At 31.6% G+C, this 21,254-nt stretch overlaps 2 protein-coding genes across 4 annotated transcripts in view; one reads left to right on the top strand and one right to left on the bottom strand.

Annotated features, from left to right (window-relative positions):
• Positions 1-364: 364 nt before the first annotated feature.
• LOC134714070 (uncharacterized) lies at positions 365-12,251 on the top strand. Of its 2 annotated transcripts, none has more exons than XM_063575317.1 (2): positions 365-564; positions 11,271-12,251. In XM_063575317.1, exon 2 carries the CDS (start codon positions 11,280-11,282, stop codon positions 12,129-12,131), a length of 852 nt encoding a protein of 283 aa, XP_063431387.1. In that variant the 5' UTR covers positions 365-564; positions 11,271-11,279; the 3' UTR covers positions 12,132-12,251. The 2 variants fall into 2 exon arrangements, with proteins under 2 accessions (XP_063431387.1, XP_063431388.1); XM_063575318.1 differs by lacking the exon at positions 365-564 and adding an exon at positions 11,041-11,106.
• Positions 12,252-15,271: 3,020 nt separating this feature from the next.
• The window catches only part of LOC134715703 (uncharacterized), a 49,696-nt gene continuing 43,713 nt past the window's right edge, over positions 15,272-21,254 (bottom strand). For both annotated transcript variants that reach the window (XM_063578058.1, XM_063578057.1), the window contains exon 4: positions 15,272-17,152. In XM_063578058.1, the coding sequence (XP_063434128.1) occupies positions 16,759-17,152 (394 nt within the window). In that variant the 3' untranslated portion in view covers positions 15,272-16,758. The remainder of the gene's footprint in view (positions 17,153-21,254) is intronic.

The raw sequence follows: 21,254 nt of genomic DNA, 5'->3' as shown, positions 1-21,254 counted from the left end.
AAAATTGTCCACTAGATGTGGTCCAGTTATTTTGTAGCTGATTTGCTGTTTCATCGACGTATACCCACACAACTATTAATTTTACAGTGTTTAACAATCATGAATGAAGGCAAGTGTAAACACTCATGCGGGTTTGGATATGTTCCTCTTTTTCTATAATCTTTAATTTCCTGTTTATAATTACTTAATTTTCTCTTTATTATTATGTCTATCATTTTAATCTTCATATTTCAGCAGCCCTGATTATTCTTTATTCCTTTTTTACCATTTTTATTCTTCTATTCTCTATATCTTTTAGCTTAATTCTATATTCTGCAATTTTTGTCCATTATTCCGTATTCTGTCAACTCCACATTATAGACCCTCAGAGTACTCAACCTTTAGTTTAAACATATTTTATTATGCAAAATGACAAATGAATCAGACACAAGTTTTACAACCTAGTAACGTCTTCTCCACGTGCCCTACTCGCCTTTCATAAAAAAAAAAAGGCTACCGCTGATAACACCATTCCGTAAAATTGTCGTTCTCTTGTCCGATATTGTTATTTTGGTGATAAGAAAGGTAGGTGTTTCCCATAATTAACTTTACATTATTCTTCCATATAATATTAACAAAAACTGATTACCCATAAGCATGCAATAAGCTAGCCTGAGAGACATGTATTTCAACAGTTATGATGAAATGCCATGTCTGAGTGCCATGTATCGTTACATTTCTAGCGGAGCAACTAATCCAATCACATTGGAATTACAGGTTGTCTCCCTTAGGCTGACGATAAGTGTATATAATTTTTTATGATCATTTTTTTTTATAGTATTTATATTTAAATGAAAGAGGAAGGATATGAACATTAATAATCTTTTTACAATTGTATAAATAATACAAGTTGAATATATAAGAGTATAACAGTGTCTTGATTATTAGCCCAGATAAAACGATCTTGATATATATGAAGTTCAACAAAGATGTATTACATCTATGATCATCTATGCTATGAAGTATAAAGCTATATTTAGTATTGTAACTTTGATAGTTTATGTAAATAATAATATATTTAAAGTTATATGAATTGTCATTTGAACAAGAATGATATCAATTTCAAAGTTACTTAAAAAATGGCTGAGTTACTTGAAGTTCACATCTGCATGGCTTATATTAAGTGATGCCGCACCTGCAGACGTTCGTGGTTGTCAGACGACATATGCGAATTTAGCAAGGGGGGGGGGGGGAGAGGCAGCCCCCCCCTTGTTGTGGGAAAATTTGGTTCATAATATAGGGAATCACTGTATTTTAACATGTCTGGAGCGGGAATGCTCTTAGGCAGTTAGTGAATCTCTTGCGAAAATTTCTGGATCCGCCACTAGACTTTAATTACTTCAAAAGCTAGTTTTCATACTGCTTGATTTTGAACTTCATGCAAATTGGTTCATGTATTAAAATTAAGCACTTGGTGTTATTATGGAATTGTTTAAAGAATTGTTTTATTTTAAAAGACTTGTCATTATAATATTTCGGCAATTTTTTTCTAAAGGGTAACTATCAGCTTTTGTAGTTTTCACACCAGATTATATAAACTGATGCACGAGTATTGCACATGTATTTAATATATAACAAAGAAGAAGGGCACACTACGTTTGCACGCATTTGGGGATTAAAATGTTTTACGTTTGCGCGCAGCTTTTGATCACATTTGCGCGCATTCATTTTACAGGTAAACTCAGGTAAACATATAAATAAAAATTAAATTAAACTATAATTGACTAAAATAAATATGACTATCACTTGAATTATTAATTTTGAAAATATTTCTTAATTCAGACTATATATTGTTCATATTGAATTATCAAACCAATTATAAAGTGATCATTATAAACTCCGTAGTATAGCTTAATACATGTAACTTCATTGCGAATATTTCAGAGTGAAAAGGTTTAAGTTAGTTTGTAAAGTTACACCAAGGCACAAACATGGAGTTTCGACACGTACCTACATGTAAAGTAATGAAATTATCAATACTTTTACCTTTAACATTAGCTATGTTTTAGCGTTTTAACATTTTAACATTTCTATCTGTACATATTTCTAGGATTTAGTGCTTGTGCATAATAAAACGGACTTATCTTGCTCGAAATCCCACTTCCACCTCATAGTTGGTGAGTAGGGGACCAAGACTATCGGAATGAGTACTTATACTTATAAATAATTGAACTAATTATAAATAAATAAGTATTATTACCTGTATTTTACCTGAGTTTACCTGTCAAAAAAATGCGCGCAATTGTAATCAAAAGCTGCGCGCAAACGTAATGATTTTTGCGCGCAAATGTAATGGTAATGCGCGCAAACGTAATGCACCGAAGAAGATGTGGTATGATTGTTAACGGAACAACTCTCCAGAAGAGACCAAATGAAACAAAAAGCAACAAACCTAGGTCACCGTACGGCCTTCAACAATATGAGCAAAGTCCATATCGCATAGTCAGCTATTAAAAGGCCCCCAAATGACAAATGTAAAACAATTCGAACGCGAAAACTGACGGCCATTTATGTACTAAAAATGAACGACAAACAAATATGTTACACATCGACAAAAGACAACAACTGAAGTACAGACTCGTAGTGACTTAAAACAGGCACATACATACCTAATGTCACGGGGTTACACATGTTAGCGGGATCCCAACCATCTACCTAACCTTGGACAGTGATGTAGCAGTACAACATGAGAACGAAAAAAATATATTTATATGTATACCATCGCATTATTCAATGTTTTATAAAACTCTGTGAAACCCGGCCATTTGATTTTTTTGTTATTTTGATACTTATTTGCTTATAGATTATTTTTGTTTGCCCCATTTCGTCGTTAATTTGATAGTTATTGATAAGATTTAAAACTCGAATCGATGTCGTGAATGTTATTTTTTTTAACTGCAACTTCTGCTTAAGAAACGCGTGTCGTATACAGTAAACTGTTATTTTATGGAGTAAGTTACAATGTAAGCATACTTTTGGTTTTACTGGAAGCTCTATATCTCGTTTTAGTGCATTCAATGGTGCATAGTGATCATCCGATTAACAAACCCTCCCACATTTTTATAGTATCAAGTTACAAAAACATTGTCTTTTTTTTAAATTCGTCATGCGATACATCAAATAAGTGCATCACAAAAGTAAGTTTATTAATTGAAACCAATAATCAGTAGTGAAAACAAACATTCTTTTCCTTAGATCTACAAAATCACTAGTAGCAGATGTTTGTTTGTTAAAGGTGGCACTTAACACTACAGGGAGATAACTCTGTAAAATCAGCAGAACGTTTTTTAAATAACGTTGTGTTGTAAAAGGGAATATTAAGCTTCTCAATGATCAAAATAAGTTTTTGTCAAACTGCTATATAACCAGTGTAATTTTTCTGATTAAACGGTTGGTTCAATTTTTTTGAAATTTTTATATTTTTGTCAAACTTTTTTAAGGGTCAAAGTAAATACTGTGTCAAAATTTTAAGAAAATTAAACGAGCCAAATTATTTTTGGTTAAGGTGTTGGGTACCACTTTAAAAGCAGTAGATATTGTCTCCTGTTAATAAACACTTCGGAGTAAATTCCACACACATACAGAAAAAAATATGATATATATTGTGCAAGCGCATACTAAAATGTTCCTTAAATTTTGATATATGTAATAGGTATAGATTATAACATGACCTTTTCCATATTGGCCCTTGTAGCATCCCGAGATTTTTGGTCGAATATCTGATTATGATTCTGAAATGATAACTATTATGTAACTCGTCAAAGACTGGATAGGACAAGAAAATCCTTTTCCAATCTATTAAGATCTATTACCCAGACATGCAGACTTCCAAATCTATGAACTCTTCAATAGACGTCCAAGATTCATCTGAGTACTCGCGAGTACTCGAGTGTCATGACCGAGTATCCGAGTATTTTGACATCCCTACTATAAACATATTCAAACGAAAGAAGGCAGCTAAATTACTAATAATATCAGCTAATAATACGAACCATTGAACTTCTTCTTTGGTTGTGATGATAATAAAAAATTATACTCAATAATATATATGCACGTTCGAGAATAGAACTCGATCTAGCCCCCCCCCCCCCCCCCCGGAAGAGCACCCTTATACTTGGTCAAGTAACAGCAAACAAAAAGATAAAAAAATCAAACATATTAAATAAATTTAATCGGAGGATTTGGAGGACAAGTTAACAGTGCGGCGCGTTGCTATTTAACTTTATCCCGCGCGCCCTTTCGAGTGTCATTATCACAATAAAGCAAGAGAAGTATTATTTAGTCATCAATTAAAGCTTCTATTGGCTAGTACAGCAACTGATGACCTAAAAGTTCAGCAAAGTATATTAATATCGATGTGTACAATCTGAATAGCACAAATATGTTTGTTATGCAAGTATTCGTGCTATGTTTTCATCATTTGTATACGGATATTACGTCACTAATGTTGTTATTTTAAACCTGTGTCTGCTGCTTAATTTGCTGTTTTCGCAACTAACATATTTTGTTAATCGTTACAAAATATGAATGAAGTTAGAAAACATATCTATGTGTTTTGTGATATCCATAAATCGTCAGAAGGACTCAATAATTGGTATACTATGTACAAACGTGTTAAAATCTAAAATGAGTCCAGGAATACATGTAAACAATAAGGTGCGTGACACGAGTCTTTGATAATGATTATGATGGCGTACGGTTTCGAATAGCTTTATAGGGATGGAGTGATTTAAATACTTAAAATTGTAATCGAGTACATTTCTATGAATTTCGCCTCAATTTAAACTCGAACTCGAAGGTAATAACCAGTACTTTTGATTGTTTTGCATGTACATTGTAATATATAGAAAAGCATTTCTTAAAATCTTTTATCCTCACAAAACTAAGACAGTCAAGGAGATTTGTAACATGTGTAAATATTGATTACATCAGCAAGTGCAATTTCTGGAAAAAAAACAAAAAACTAACAACACTGTTTCTATAAAATATAAGCAAGCCAACAAAAATGAAAAAAAAACAAAACATGAACAAATAATGAAAAATTTATGAAGAAGTGTTATTGTCTGTGGAGATATGACACATACAGATGTTTTTGCAGGTGTTTGTCACTACTTCCATATTTTTGAAAAAAATAGTAAGTGAGGCTTCAGTATAAAAATCTAATTGGCTTAATTGCAACATCAATGAATGTATAAGTAGTTTATTTTCATAATGTATTATAACTGTTAGCAATACCTTTTATTAGAAAGTACATTTTGAATTATTTATGGAAAACGAAACTTTATTTCTAATTGTGAAAAAATAGAATGTCCTTTAATAATTAATAGGGTTCATTTATGTTGTCATCAAAGTCCAAATTGGAACTTAATTCCCTTAATGTTCTATGCTTTTTAATTTTCTTGTAGTTATTGTGAAAATTAAAATTTGAGTTTATATTAGAAGTATCTCTCCAGGGAACATAACATGCTTTTAAAACATTCGTTTATCACAAGGACTAAAATCTCACAATGAAACATTTGGAAAGATAATTCCGTTAGTAATTGTTTAACTCATTTCAACTCTTCATCTCCAACTTGGTTATACTAAACTTGTTATATAGAATATATGATCAGTGGTGTAGCTTGTCTTTGGTTTATACCGAGGCAGGGGGTCATTGCTATTGAGGTTTTTATAATTTGAACAAGAAATCATTACCTTTCTCGCTGGATAGAAGAAACCTGTACAAAAGGTTCAATACAGAAAAACAAACGCAAATATTAAGGTTCATTTGTTATTTGTAATAAGTTTTGTGAGGATCATTTATTTGGTCGTAGGTCTGACATGAATCAACGAATTATAGATAATCCCCACAAAATGACAGCTCGATTGAACAAACGAATTTCAAGATAAACTAGGAGAAAAACATATGATACATGTAAAGTGTAGCACGGTACTTGTTTAAGTGGTGTCTTCCTTCGAAGGTATTGAAATTGTATATTGAAAGATTTTTAACTTTTTTTTTCATTCACGATGAACATGACGACCGGCGAATAACTAACATTTACTTTATTCTGAAGTCTACATTATAAATGAAAAGTATTTGGTTGATTTTTTTTATATATATAAACTGACATTATGCATTTACTAATAGACATATTTCTATGGAATTAGTGATTCATTTAAATATTTTAAATTCCCTGCTTGTGAAAACGTACTATGAATTTAAAATAGATAGAATAAAACTTGAGAACCACAACATATAAATAACTTTCTGTGCACTATGATATATAGAACCATATTTTGTTTTGTTTGGTACCAGAGTCAATGAACATAGTCGTAGGGGAACATGTCAACGGTTAAAAATGAGAGTTTGAATTCTTAGAATGGGATTATCAAATATTTATTTTTTAATCATTATCGCCCATAATTTGGTTTTCCTTTATTTTATGAAGATTTTTTATGTTTTCTTAAAATCTCACTCAGGTCCTCATATACCAGAAATTATTCTGACACAAAATTAAATAATTTACCTAATTCAATGGTAAAGTGATTTGATATAGTGACTCGTGAGTTGGATCCTCATCTATTCTACTCACTGTATTGATCAATCATATTGATCTATGATAATGTATATCATGGTGAATGCTGGTTTTAAACCTTTTCCCCGTTCATACTAAAACATCTGCATAATTTTATATGGTACAATAAAATCTATTGTCATAAAAAAATTATACCTAATTTATTATCAGCATGTAATTAATCATGATTACACATGATTCTTGAAAAAAAATATCCAACTTATTATATACACAACATTTGTTACGTGTACGCGTATGTAATTTCTTACTCAGAACTTGATGTTAATTCGTAATATGAGGCTAGTCGAGGAATTCTACACATAAACAGGACAGAAATTGACAGCCACTTAAATTTAGGGTTTGATGGAAATGGCAGAAATGTTTTGTACACGTCTTAATTACTTTCTACCATCTTCTGTTCTGCATAAGGACAATGTCTGTGCCAAGTCAGGTATGTGACAGTTGTTTTCATGTCTATGCCAAGTCAGGAATGTGACAGTTGTTTTCATGTTTGTGCCAAGTCAGGAATGTGACAGTTGTTTTCATGTCTATGCCAAGTCAGGAATGTGACAGTTGTTTTCATGTCTGGGCCAAGTCAGGAATGTGACAGTTGTTTTCATGTCTGTGCCAAGTCAGGAATGTGACAGTTGTTTTCATGTCTATGCCAAGTCAGGAATGTGACAGTTGTTTTCATGTCTATGCCAAGTCAGGAATGTGACAGTTGTTTTCATGTCTGTGCCAAGTCAGGAATGTGACAGTTGTTTTCATGTCTATGCCAAGTCAGGAATGTGACAGTTGTTGTCATGTCTGTGCCAAGTCAGGAATGTGACAGTTGTTTTCATGTCTATGCCCAGTCAGGAATGTGACAGTTGTTTTCATGTATGTGCCAAGTCAGGAATGTGACAGTTGTTTTCATGTCTGTGCCAAGTCAGGAATGTGACAGTTGTTTTCATGTCTATGCCAAGTCAGGAATGTGACAGTTGTTTTCATGTCTATGCCAAGTCAGGAATGTGACAGTTGTTTTCATGTCTGTGCCAAGTCAGGAATGTGACAGTTGTTTTCATGTCTATGCCAAGTCAGGAATGTGACAGTTGTTGTCATGTCTGTGCCAAGTCAGGAATGTGACAGTTGTTTTCATGTCTGTGCCAAGTCAGGAATGTGACAGTTGTTTTCATGTCTATGCCCAGTCAGGAATGTGACAGTTGTTTTCATGTCTATGCCAAGTCAGGAATGTGACAGTTGTTGTCATGTCTGTGCCAAGTCAGGAATGTGACAGTTGTTTTCATGTCTATGCCAAGTCAGGAATGTGACAGTTGTTGTCATGTCTGTGCCAAGTCAGGAATGTGACAGTTGTTTTCATGTCTATGCCAAGTTAGGAATGTGACAGTTGTTTTCATGTCTATGCCCAGTCAGGAATGTGACAGTTGTTTTCATGTCTATGCCCAGTCAGGAATGTGACAGTTGTTTTCATGTCTATGCACAGTCAGGAATGTGACAGTTGTTTTCATGTCTATGCCAAGTCAGGAATGTGACAGTTGTTTTCATGTCTATGCCCAGTCAGGAATGTGACAGTTGTTTTCATGTCTATGCCCAGTCAGGAATGTGACAGTTGTTTTCATGTCTATGCCCAGTCACGAATGTGACAGTTGTTTTCATGTCTGTGCCAAGTCAGGAATGTGACAGTTGTTTTCCATTTGATCGATGTGTTTCGGTTTTTTATTTGCCATTTCATAAAGGACTTTCCGTTTTTTATTTGCCATTTCATAAAGGACTTTCCGTTTTTGATTTTGCTTGGAGTTTTATTATTACACTTTTTTTTTTATTTCAAACAAACTGCCTTTTAAAATTGATGTTTGCAGGTTCTCGAACGAAATTTACAGGCACTCCCTCCTTTAACAGAATTGTCAGAAAACATCTACGGATGGTCACGTATACCATAGACATATACTTATAGTCTATATTAAATCATCAATTCGCAAAAATTGTTATATGATAAAAGTAATTGGTGAGGAGGGGCATCAAAAACCAAAAATGGTCTTAAATCTAAAAGTAAGTACAACATGTACTTCCGGCTGTATATATAACAAACACTCGACTTTTGTTTGTATCTAAAACTACCAGACAATTCTTAACAAAGACGCAAAGAACCATATAATGAGACAAATGATATAAAAATAAGAAGATGTGGTAATATTTCCATTGAGACAAAACGCCTCAAATACCTAATGAACATATCCAACTAAGTTAGACATCACGTGACTTTTGTGACGTATAATAGCCGCCATTTTGTATTATATTTCCCCATATAAAATGCATATGTGCTTCAATAAAGTTTAATTTTCTCATAAACCTGATCCGTTTTCTTACTTTTGCAAATCAATCCTTGATATTCAAACATATTTCTATCAAACAATTTTGGTCCTAACAGTTTAATTTTTGATTAATTTCGGTCAAATCGACATCGTAAAACATGTACTTTTTCTCGTCATTTCTCCGCTGACTCAATGCTAAATTACCGATACCCATGTCTACCTTTACAACAAATAAAGAAATTCTGGAAATAAAACACAAACTTTGCAAATCGATCAAGTATATTCAAACATCTAGCTGGCGAAAAATACTACTTAAAACAGTTTAATTTCAGGATAAATTCGGTCAAACATCGATTTAAAAAAGCGAATTTTCCGAGATTTTTCAAAATGGCGGCCGATGTATCATATGGAAATGTTGCATCAAATCAATGATTTCTATAGTAAGACTTTCCTAGATTATATCTAATTTTTCATAAAGAATCTCTGATGTTTCTGCTATTTTCCTTTAGTGATACTTCGATATCATTGATTTCAAAATTTCTTAATAAAAAAAAATATTTCAAGTGTGACACAGGAACATTTATTTTGACAGATATTTATCCAGGCGATACTATTACCAGAAAATAGTTTACAATATCTATAATAAAAAAGAATCTCTTTTTTTTTTAATTTTTAAAATGTTTTCTGTATATTTCTTTTTCTTTAGAAATATATATTCAACATTCCTTTTAGAACAAAAAATAATATTTTCATCCTACGAGAAAAAAAACGATGTCCAATTATAATAGATAAATATTCTATACCTTTACATTCCTTGACCGAACAGGTGAAATCTAACTTGGGTTAAATGTTACATCATAATATATTGTCAGGTAGACGTGCAAACCAAAAGCAACCAGGTGACATTCAACATCCTGTCAGTGTGTATACATGTATTGCCAGAGTTTAAATTTTGTGATATACAAAAGTTTTCATAAATGTACAAATAAATATATTCTCCTTCCCGTGTCAAATCAGAAGAAGTATGTATGGTTCATAATAAACTTTAGGAGAATATTAATATTATGAAAATATCTTTAAAAAAATATTTTTTTGCTTAAAAGGCATTCAAATATTTATATGTTTCTATAATTATTTCAAAGAAATATTCTGATTCAAATTTTAATTTAAATGAATTTCGATCATTGAATATATATGATTTTATTGTTATTTATTTTTTAATTCAATCGATATAAAACTAAATCTAGGCAATGAATCGATATAAAGTTTAAATTGTGTAAAAAAAGAAAGAGTTATTGTATACATTCCAGCAGAGACGTATGATACGATTGATCTGGTTTTAACAATATTGTATACCCTATAATATCCATCGACAGAGTTATCGGTCCTGAATAGGACTGATATAGTTGGGTATGGTAGGAGTTTAGTTTTGTTTTGTAATCTACTAAGCACATTGAAAACGATCTGTTTCATTGGTCAAGAAATCACAATACCATACGTAGGTTCAAACTCCCCCAGGCTTAGTTTATATTAGATAAATTTGGCAATTGGATTTAATTCTTTGTAATTTACAGCTCCTTGCGTATTTAAGTACTTATAGACTTTGTTCATTGTTGAAGGCCATACGGTTACATGTACCTAAAGTTGTTAATTTCTAAGTAATTTGGTCTCTTGTAGACAGTTGTCTTGTTGACAATCATACAACATTTTTTTTTTATATTGGCTTTCACATTTTAGGACAAAAGCGTTCCGAATGAAGATAAAATCCAGTTACCGCACCGAATTTGTTATATTTCATTTTAATCAATACAACTGTATACGGCAATTGTGTTCTCTGATATTCCGATTTATGTATGTATTTATGATATATTTGTATTATAATAATATTATATTTGTACTAATGAGCATTATTTGCTTAAAGTAGTCTGATTTTCGTGAATACAGAATGTAATACATGGCACTGTTTTTTGTTTTCCTGTGTTTATTTGTTCATTTTTCTTTTTTTTCCCTTTTTATTTTTAGCTGTCCCAGTATTGTACAGTATACTCTTGATTTTTTGTTTTTATTAATAAATTAATGCTCTTGTGAAATTGCTTGTGTACTCGAATATTTATACCAAGGCAAATCATTTCAGTTCAGTTCAGATGATTCTAGAACGAGAAAGCTTGCCATCATAGACGCACCGTATGTGTTAAAGCGTATGTATATTTTATTTATTAACACGGCTCTTTTTACAACACAGTTACCAAGATGCTAATACGATTAACAAATTTAATCCGAACAAAACAGTTTATGACATTAAACTTTTAATCATAACCAATCGTCAACCTTAATCTTATACTGTTATTTTTTTCTTTTTCAGATTTAGAGAATGCGGGACCTTAAAGTTACAACTGTAACCACAGCTAGTCTTCAGTTAAGAGAATATCCGAAGTTACCCCCGCATAATGATACTGCGAAGGAAACACTAGTTATTTTTTTCAGTTGGTTAGGAGCCTCAGAGAAGGCTATTTCTAAGTATTTTGAACTGTATCATTCATTAGGATATGACATTCTTCATGTCCCAGGGAATGTGAAACATTTTGCGTGGCCACCTACGTCTGTAAGTTTAGCCAGGACAGTTCTGGACTACGTATGTACAGAACTATCGCATTACCGTTTTCTTCTTATTCATAGTACATCGATCGGTTCCTATAATTACACATCGTGTCTAATGGAAATGAATAGAAACCCAGTAAAATACTGGAATTTTAATCTACGTCTAGTTGGAAATGTATTTGATAGTATTACATACGGGTCATATGAACGCATGAGAATCGGCGTATCTTATGGTCTAACTAAAAGTTCGTTCATTCGGGTACTTTTACAACAGTTATTTGCATTGTACTTTATACTTACAAAGTCTACAACGGTTGACTTCTACAAGGAAGGAATGACAGCATTCAATGAAAACCAAGCTGAAGTTCCTAGTATATTTTTCTATTGTAAGAATGATCCCTTGTGCGATCATAGCCTGATTGATGATATGGTATTGGACTGGCGCAAGAGAATGACCCCGCCTGTTTTAAGTGTGTGCTGGGATACTTCTGTTCATGCTGGACATCTATTTAAACATAAAGACGAGTATCTGACTTATCATACATCATTTATGGAAGCTGTTCGCAATTTTCAAGCAGAGAAAAAAGTCAAAACACACAAATTTCAGAATAAAGCAAAACTCTGATATTTAAACTAGTTAATTCCTTACATCATATCTACCATAATTGAAGTAAAGCATAACAACCTGTTTATATCAAATTAAACGAGAGGTGGTTAAAAAAGAATTAAATTTGAATTAATTTAAGTCGAGCTGTTTAAATCAAAATGTAAAGCATGTCATCACATTTTAGTTCAACATGTTGAAGTAGTTTTATCAAATGTTTGATATTATTTTTGCCTAAGTTCTTAAAAAATTACAAACGGAAAACTGAGGAACAACATTTTTATGAATCTAGATACTACATGTGTTCACCAGATAACTAAATAAAATCTGTAATATAGCACCTTTTGGGGATTTTTTGGGGTTTATACAGATATTCATTTCAAAGTGGAAAGGGATTATAATAATTTAAGTTGCAAAACTTGTTTCCCAATCGACTATAAATAAATATGTTTAAACTATTCATTTCAAAGTTTTTTTTCTGCAAAATATTGCATTTCTATATATTATTTGAACTTAAATGTCAAATTCATTACTGCTATATTGATTTTAGTATGTATTATCACGCATGATTTACCATCAAATACAATCCAAAATGTTAAATGGAACAACCTTTACTACCACTTCCTGTGTTGCTTTTCTTGTACACAAAATGTACCTTTGAAGGACGTTAGTTTGACCTTTCCTCATTTTATATTGCCAATATTTTATTTAAATGTTAAAAAGGAAATTATCATGCCTGAGATGTATTGTAACTAGGAGTGTTCTTTATCTCTTTGGTGTGTCATTCTTGAAATAAGTCTCAATAACCTAAGCATTTTATCTTAAACGTATTTTTTCCAATTGACACATTGAAACAGTTGTTCTGAATGACTATAACAGAAACAATAAAGATAACACAAACAGTCAGATTCAGCAACATGCTGGTTGATAGTTTTCAAAAGGCTATACATTTGTCATTTCAAGAGACTTTTAGACAAACAGATTTCGCTTTTAAAGTATAGATCGCCAATAAGAGTCACAATTTTTTTTGTTGGTAAATCCACCTTTTTCTTAATAACCAATTTAAAACCTTACTTGATAGAAAAGTGACAAAAAAAAGTATTCTTATATCAAAATTTGCTCTGTCAGCTTTTAAGAGATACCAAATGTATAGAATTTTTTTCAAATGTTTCGTTCTCTGTTTTTTGTGATCACTCTTATCTGCGGGGTCTCCTCTTAAGAAATGAGAAACCAGAAAGTTCCCGATAATAACTTAAGATCGAATCGTGAAAAAACAGGCATCCCTTTGTCAGCATCCCATCGCCACAAAACAAAAAGACATCTACATCTAGAAACACATCAGGAACAGACGAGCGTCTATTATACAGTTTTCCAAAATCAGAATCATCAAGAGTTTGATACTAATATTTCTGCTGATATCTGCTGTAGATGCAATATTCCTATTTGGGCAGAAGTATAACGTAAACCAAATGAATGGTAAAAAGCTTAGCGTGGAATTCCACTTTTCTGCAAAGGTACAAATATTTTATGATACCTAAGTAAACCCTAACCCAATGTTAATTATTTTCAGTGAAATCTGGTCACTGAAGAAACGGAAATGTTTAACAACCTTCCATGGAGGAATCAACATCATAACCATAAAAATAATTAACAATAGCAGGACAAGTTGTCCCTACTGTCATTAATTTTGACATGATGACACCAATTTTGGTATTTAGCTGAATCCGAATGACACAAGATCCATATCAACCGTAACTAATAGGCCATTCTCGCTCTTTCTATAATATTTTGCGGAAACTTGTGTGCTTTTGAATAATGGCGGAAAACTAACTTACAAGACTAAGTGGTTGTCGTTTATTGATGTGTTTCGCGTATCTTTTTTTTTGTATAGATGATACCGTTGGTGTTCCTGTTTTGAATGGAATTACGCTAGTCATTTGTTGAGCCCTTTATAGCTTACTGTTCGGTGTGAGTCAAGGCTTTTTGTTGAAGACCATACTTTGACCTATAATGGTTTTCCTTTTACCAATTGTGACTTGGATGAAAAATTGTCTCATTGGCACTCATATCACATCTTATATCTACTAACATTATTTATACAAGTAAGTTCAGAAGGATAAATTTCATTGTTTATTAGAAAATCGGTATCAAAGATAACGAGATGACGTCGTCTAAATATCTATAAGTATCAATTTACAATTTATATTCAAAAGGAAGATGTGATTTGATTGCCAATGAATCAATTCTTCACAAGAGACCAAATGACACATACATTAACAACTATAGGTCACTGTACGGCCTTCAACAATGAACAAATCCCATACCACTGTAATACTCTGTTACTTTTGTTGTGTAATGTGAATCTTATGCATAATGTGCAATAATTTATTATTTGATGTAACGCGTCTTCTGATTGGCTGACGTTATTTTGTAATGAGCCCATAGACATAATTTAGTCATGTGACCGTGACGTCATCAACGTTTTTTTCATGGTTTTCTAAGTTTTAAAATTGGAATTTAGAATTAAATTATAAGAAATGACTGTAATATGTTTTCTGTCTATTCGAAATAACATAAAAAATGTTGTGTACACTGTTAAATAACCCGCTACGCGCGTTATTCAGTATGCACCAAATTTTTTATGTTATTTCTTCATAGACAGAAAAAAATATTACAGTCATTCCTTAAATACATTTCTGTACCGAATCACTAACTACAGAACTGTTGATACCCGCGGGATAACAAGTGCACTAGTACCAGCATAGAGCTCTTGAGATACTGTTGGTGGGTCGGGTTAATTAGGATGTGATATTGGAAAAGCATCAACATATTCTCTATGTATTTAATGTTTGCTTTTCACTTGAAAATCAAATGTGACGGTAAATTATATTTTTTCTCCCGTAATTACCACTGTACCACATGATTATGTAACCCATAACTGAGGTTAAGGAGTATACCACTTGCCTAGCTAATGACCGGCATAGTGTATTTACTAGCTAGCCCAGAAAGGCAATGATACACATCTAAATTAGGAGTATGTCAACCAGTTACTTAAATTGGTTGTAGACGCCACTGGTATTCCTTAGTATCGCTTAACCTCTTTGTAGATATATTTTATTGAAGTCACTGCTTGTATCTACGATACAGAATAAAAGTCCTCAAACAAGAAAATGCGATTTATTTAAGATTAACAAAGATGTACAGCAACAGATAATTCATATTTGTAATGGAAGCATACAATTATAATTTTGTTAATTAAAAGTTAGAATCTAAATGTACATACTTAGATAAATAAGAATTTAATCAAGTGTAGACCGGTATTTTGCTAAATACTTTGACCTGCAAAGCTATATAGTTTAAAATTCATAAAGCTGTTCTGTGTGTGTTGGCACTTGCCATTTTCATTTATTCAACGAGTAACTAGATTGTTATTAAAAACTTGTCTGAATATTTGAAATTGTCTAGAACATTAAAAATAATTTTCCTTTTCTTTAATGAAGGTCGTTGGCCTAAGACATGATCAATAATAAACAGTGTTTTTGTTTTCTCTTGTTTGTTATTTTCATGACGTTTGGCATTACATATTGATGATTTTTAAATTAAAGAAAAAGTAAATTGGTAAGCTGATAAATAAGAGAGTAAATAAATAAAATAATACAATTTGTCCGAAATAAAAACTTCCACTTATTAAAAAAAAAAAAAAAAAAAATACTTGTTGAAACAAAACTAACTCCTCATTCAGTATCAAGTTATTTCAGCACATCAGCCTTTTCAAGTTTGCCATACCTCCTTTCAAAGCACATTCGGGAATATTTCTTTTCAATGGTACCAATTCGCAGACACGATTGGTCAAGTTTTAAAATAAGTCCATACAGGTTTCGTTTTTAAAAATTAGAGGTCTTTCATGTAATAAAGAATTAATTCAAAAAAAAAAGTTAAACTTTTAATTTTTGCTGTATACATAGGAAGGAACTTGTTTATATGTATAGACAAGCTTTAATTGAGATAATTCAATTGCTTTGTTTCTCAACTCATCAAAGAGCCAATTCAATGTATTTTTCTCTGTAGTGACTGCTTTCGATGCTAAACTAGAAATTCGAATTGAGGGTGGAGTAGATAGAATTGTAGATTGTTTCGTAATTACAACATTGCGATGTTTATCGTAAAAAAATACATAAATTGAAGTAAAAATGAAACAATAGCAAATTAAATAATGGTTAACCGACTGTATGATTAAGATGTTCTGTGGCGTTATCTATAGAAAGATATCCAATATTTGAGCATAGAAAATGTCATACTAACAGTTATCAACCACATATAATATTTCAATAGACTAATGTATTCTAAAATTCAATATAATTAGAATCAAAAACTGATTGATTATGAAAGGAAAAGTCCATCATCTATATATTTCGTATTTGAAACTCATTTGTTCATTCCCGCTGTTATTCTTTAATTTCATTGACTACCCCCGCCTTCGAAAGAATGGTTTTTGTATTTTTTCAATCTGCATATTTCTGTCTTCTAAATATACATCTTACTATTTTAGCTTCAACAGAAAACAATAAAATTAATTTCTATTGGAAGAATAATCATATTTTTTCTTATTCCCGTTGAACAGATTGAAACAGAAAAGACACTGAAACCGCTAGTTTCCGGACATTTGTATAATTTGTGCGGGAGACGAATGTTCCTCTACTTTACATGTACATCCCGATTTTACCCGCATATAATCAACTCTAAAAGGTTCAGTCACATTAAAATCTTTCACAATGGCGTACATGTATGTGTAGTTCTGTACACACTTTGAGATATAGAGAGGGTCTATAAAACGACAAGACTCGCCAGCCACTGCTGGATGACAAATCGTTTCGTAAAATCTTTGAACAGCATTAACATCCCTATAAAGTTCTAGCAATTTTCCCTCTCTTGATAACCCGCCACGTGGAGCTATCCTTCGCTTCACCGTTGGACAGCAAGGTGACAAATGTGTATGCGTTTCTAAAGAATCATAAGCTCGTTTTTCTATATCTTCAAATTGTCTGAAAAGAGAAAAAGATTAAAATTAAAAATTAGAAATGTAATAATGTTAAACTAAACATTCATACAACACTGCAACACACATGTTAATCTCATTGAGGTTTGAAGAAATAAAAGATAGATTTAAGAAGATGTGATAAGTGCCAATGAAACAACTCTCCATCCACGTTACGTTTTTATGAGTAAAACCATTATAGGTCAAAGTACGGTTTCAAACACAGAGCCTTGACTTACACCAAACAGCAAGCGATAAAGAACGCCAAACCAAAAAGACTAGCATAAAAGCATTCGAATAGGAACACCAAAGATATGGTCTATATAATAAAAAAAACAAAGGGAAAAAAAGAACACTAATGAACCACACAAACAAAGGACAACCATATTACATTTTTGTATTTGTTTAAATAGACACAGTTTAATTAAGGACAGGAATAGTACATTTGTCATGATTTTTCTGGCTCTGCAGACTTATTTCACTGCAAGGAAAGTACTAGTCTTGTATTTCCGTCCACATAGTTGAACTATTGCAAAAGGCAGTTTAGCTTAGTCATCACAACCAAGTTGTTCCAACTTAAATATATGCCCTCAATTGTAGAATTTATTCATACATTTTTTTTTATTATTCAAATATAATTTTTTGGCTTGAATTTATAAAACCGAAAGAAAATTACTTATAAAATAATTTTAACAATACATGTAGACATTTAAACGAAATGTAAAAAATAAAATATCAACAATATAAAAAAAGAAGATGTGGTATGATTGCCAATGAGACAAGTTTCCACAAGAGACCAAAATGACACAGACATTAAAAACTATAGGCCACCGTACGGCCTTCAACAATGTGTAAAGCCCATACTGCATAGTCAGCTATAAAAGACCCCGATATGACAATGTAAAACAATTGAAACGAGAAACCCAACTGCCTTATCTTTATAAAAATTGAACGAAAAACAAATACTCCTGAATTAGAACAGGCACATACATAAATAATGTTGTGGGGTTAAACATGATAGCGGGATCCCAACCCTTCCCCTAATCTGGGACAGTGGTATAACAGTACAACATAAGAACGAACTATACAAATCAGTTCAAAAAGGCTTAACTCATCAGATGGACAAAAATACAATTGGACGTTCCTAACTCCGAGGAAAATTCAAATTGAAAAGTTCCTTAACAAATGGCAAAATCCGACTTGGTATAGGCATTTCTTTATGTAGAAAATGGGGGATTAAACCTGGTTTGATTGTTAGCTAAACCTTTGATTTGTATGAAAGTGGATACAATTCTAGTCTAATTGTTAACACTTGACATTATCCTAAATATAGAGATAAATCTATCCACCTCAACTGACTATTACAAATTCCAACGATTAAAGTCACAACAACTCTGTTTAAACCATGACATTTTAATATCGCTTGGTTTAATTTAGTACAGAGCGACTTTTCCATTCCGATTGTCGATTATCATCTCCTTTTAATACTAACGTGATTAAGTTCCATTAATAGCGCCATTTCCATGTTTCTTTTAAATTCGTGCGTTTTCAGTGACAATTAGATTACGATAAACAGTAAATTTAATTGCTTACTTTTTTTTACTAAAGGTGTTCTGATGTCGTTGATTGAATCGATGTTAATAAAAAGTTGTATATTAAAATGTAAAAAGTGTTTTTATGATTTTACTTTTTACAGTAATTCTAACTTTTCGTTTGACATAAAAACAAGTCAACTCAGTTCTGTTAGAAAATGACTTTAAAATATTTATTTTGGGTGACACAGATTTTCTCCTTTAAATATATGAAACCATAAGAGAAAGATGGTGTTTCGTCCGCTTACTTCAGACCTTTTTTTGTTTTAATTTGTTTTAAACTTAGTTTTCCCTATCTACTTATACTGTTAATTGTCTTTTTTAGTTTGAAGAAGATTCATTCGGAAACATCAAGGTACCTTTGTTGAATAGAAAAAATACACGATGCTTCATATTTTTAAATGTAGTCTTCAAATCAATTAAAATAAAGGCAACAGTAGTATACCGCTATTCAAAACTCATAAATGGACAAAAAACAAAATCGGGGTAACAAACTAAAACTGAGGGAAACGCATTGAATATACCTTTGGTATATACTATTTTGTTTGCTTTTTTGCTAATTAATAACCATGCATTTTTTTCCTTTAAATATGTCATTTTTTACATGACATTACCATTTTTAATTAACGAATAATAGTAATCATATAAGTAAACTCAACTCGCAATTATATGGTTTATTTATTGGGTGTTTCTTCATGTACTGTGCAGTTAAATGTAGTCCAAAAACCTGAGCCTATATTTCACGTCGAACAAAAAGTGTCTTTGTTGTTTTGTTAACAGTTGCTGCTTATTAACTATAATTACATTTTGTTAGGGTCTTTTGACTTGTATTAATCATCATATATACATATTGAGTATCATATAAAATGCGTCATTAAGTGCGAATCAAATAATAATGTACGATCTGTATTTCCCTATTATAATGAAGCGTGTATAGTCAATTGTATGTTAGGCTATATAACTTGTAGATCTAAGGATCAAACAGACATGACACATTCCCTTATGTCCTCCAACGCAAAATATAAATCTCGTTCAAAGCCATTTCGTCAACACAAAATTATCAGTTTATTTCAATGCATTGAGTCAACTTTAACTTGAATCTAAATATAATAAATGAAAGAGAGGAAAATATTATTATAGGACTTCGAAATCAAATGACATCAATCATTACTACATCATTTCGTCGAAAGCATTGTCTACGCATCGTGCAAAAACATAAAATCTAACCACAACGCACCTGAGAGATATGTTAGACAAACATTCAAATAATTAGGTGCATTTTGTAAATTAGTTTGTTTTCCCTCTTACTTGTATCGTGTAATTTCCTAATTTGATTTTTAAAAGTATATTGCTTAGAATATTAGAAATAGTTAAAACACATCTATGAATGTATATTCTATGTATTAGTTTTTCCATATACATATAAATATATATAGTATAAGTACGTCTGAGTCTTCTATACTATATGTATTTATATGTATATGGTAAAAACTAATACCCGTTAGTATTTGTAAGGGTACAAGTACTAAAAAGGAATCGACGAAGCAAACAAAAGTCTATGTAATAAAGCAAAAAAATGTACAAAACTAATGAATTTATATAAATACATATATTATCAAGTATAGTGGTCACTGTCAGAAAGGAATCGAAGTGGATATCTTCTTTGAGAATTTACATCAGCAAAAAAGATTAGAAAAATCATCAAAAAGTAAAAAACAAAGATACCAGTTTTATAATTTGGTACGACAGACAAAAGTTTCATCAGATTCATCAATGGTGCTCGAATAGATAATTCAAAATCAAACACAAAGCTGAAGAACATAGCAAGTAAACCATTATGAAGTAATTTCTGACTGGGTCAAGGAATACTTGATGTCTCGAAAAAAGATTTTGTACATAAAATAATCATGTCGATTAAATACTAAATTTAGTTCTGGTATCTATGATGAGTTTATTTATATGTCATGTCAACACATAGTGCTGACTACTGGATTGGTAAATCATTAGGAATGAAACGTCTACAAGTAATGTCGTTGACCCAGTGGTTGTAAACACCAATCAAAGATAACAACATTGCTAGCCAGAAATCGGAAACAAAAAACAAAAACACTTTTATAGTTGTCTGTTCTAAACAAGGCTTTTATTGGGTTTTTTTTACAATGTGCTCCCTGTTGAAAGTTCTTTTAAGTAACTAAGGATGTCATTCACAACTGCAAGACAAAACGGCACAATACTATTGATAATGCACATAAAAACCAAAAAAACACAGCATCTAATCCAATGGTTTTGTTTAATTTAAAGGCATTTTGTTTTAAAAATGTGATTCTAACAACACAAAAATTACAGAGGTTTCTTTCGTTTTGTTTACTACCACTTATCAGAGGTGATTTTTATATTGTGTTTGGGATTATGAGTATACAAGTCTGTTTAAGTGTTTCAATTTTGATCTTTAATATTGATGAAACAACTCCTCTAAAACCTTTTTTAACATTAATTTATGTTAATATTATTTGGTCG

Source organism: Mytilus trossulus, chromosome 4, assembly GCF_036588685.1.
Source record: "Mytilus trossulus isolate FHL-02 chromosome 4, PNRI_Mtr1.1.1.hap1, whole genome shotgun sequence".
Taxonomy (NCBI): domain Eukaryota; kingdom Metazoa; phylum Mollusca; class Bivalvia; order Mytilida; family Mytilidae; genus Mytilus; species Mytilus trossulus.
This window is presented reverse-complemented; position numbering and strand designations above follow the sequence as displayed.

What these genes read in the sequence shown, in the direction of transcription:
- LOC134714070 (XM_063575317.1), top strand. Translation starts at nt 11,280, where the DNA reads ATGCGGGACCTTAAAGTTACAACTGTAACCACAGCTAGTCTTCAGTTA.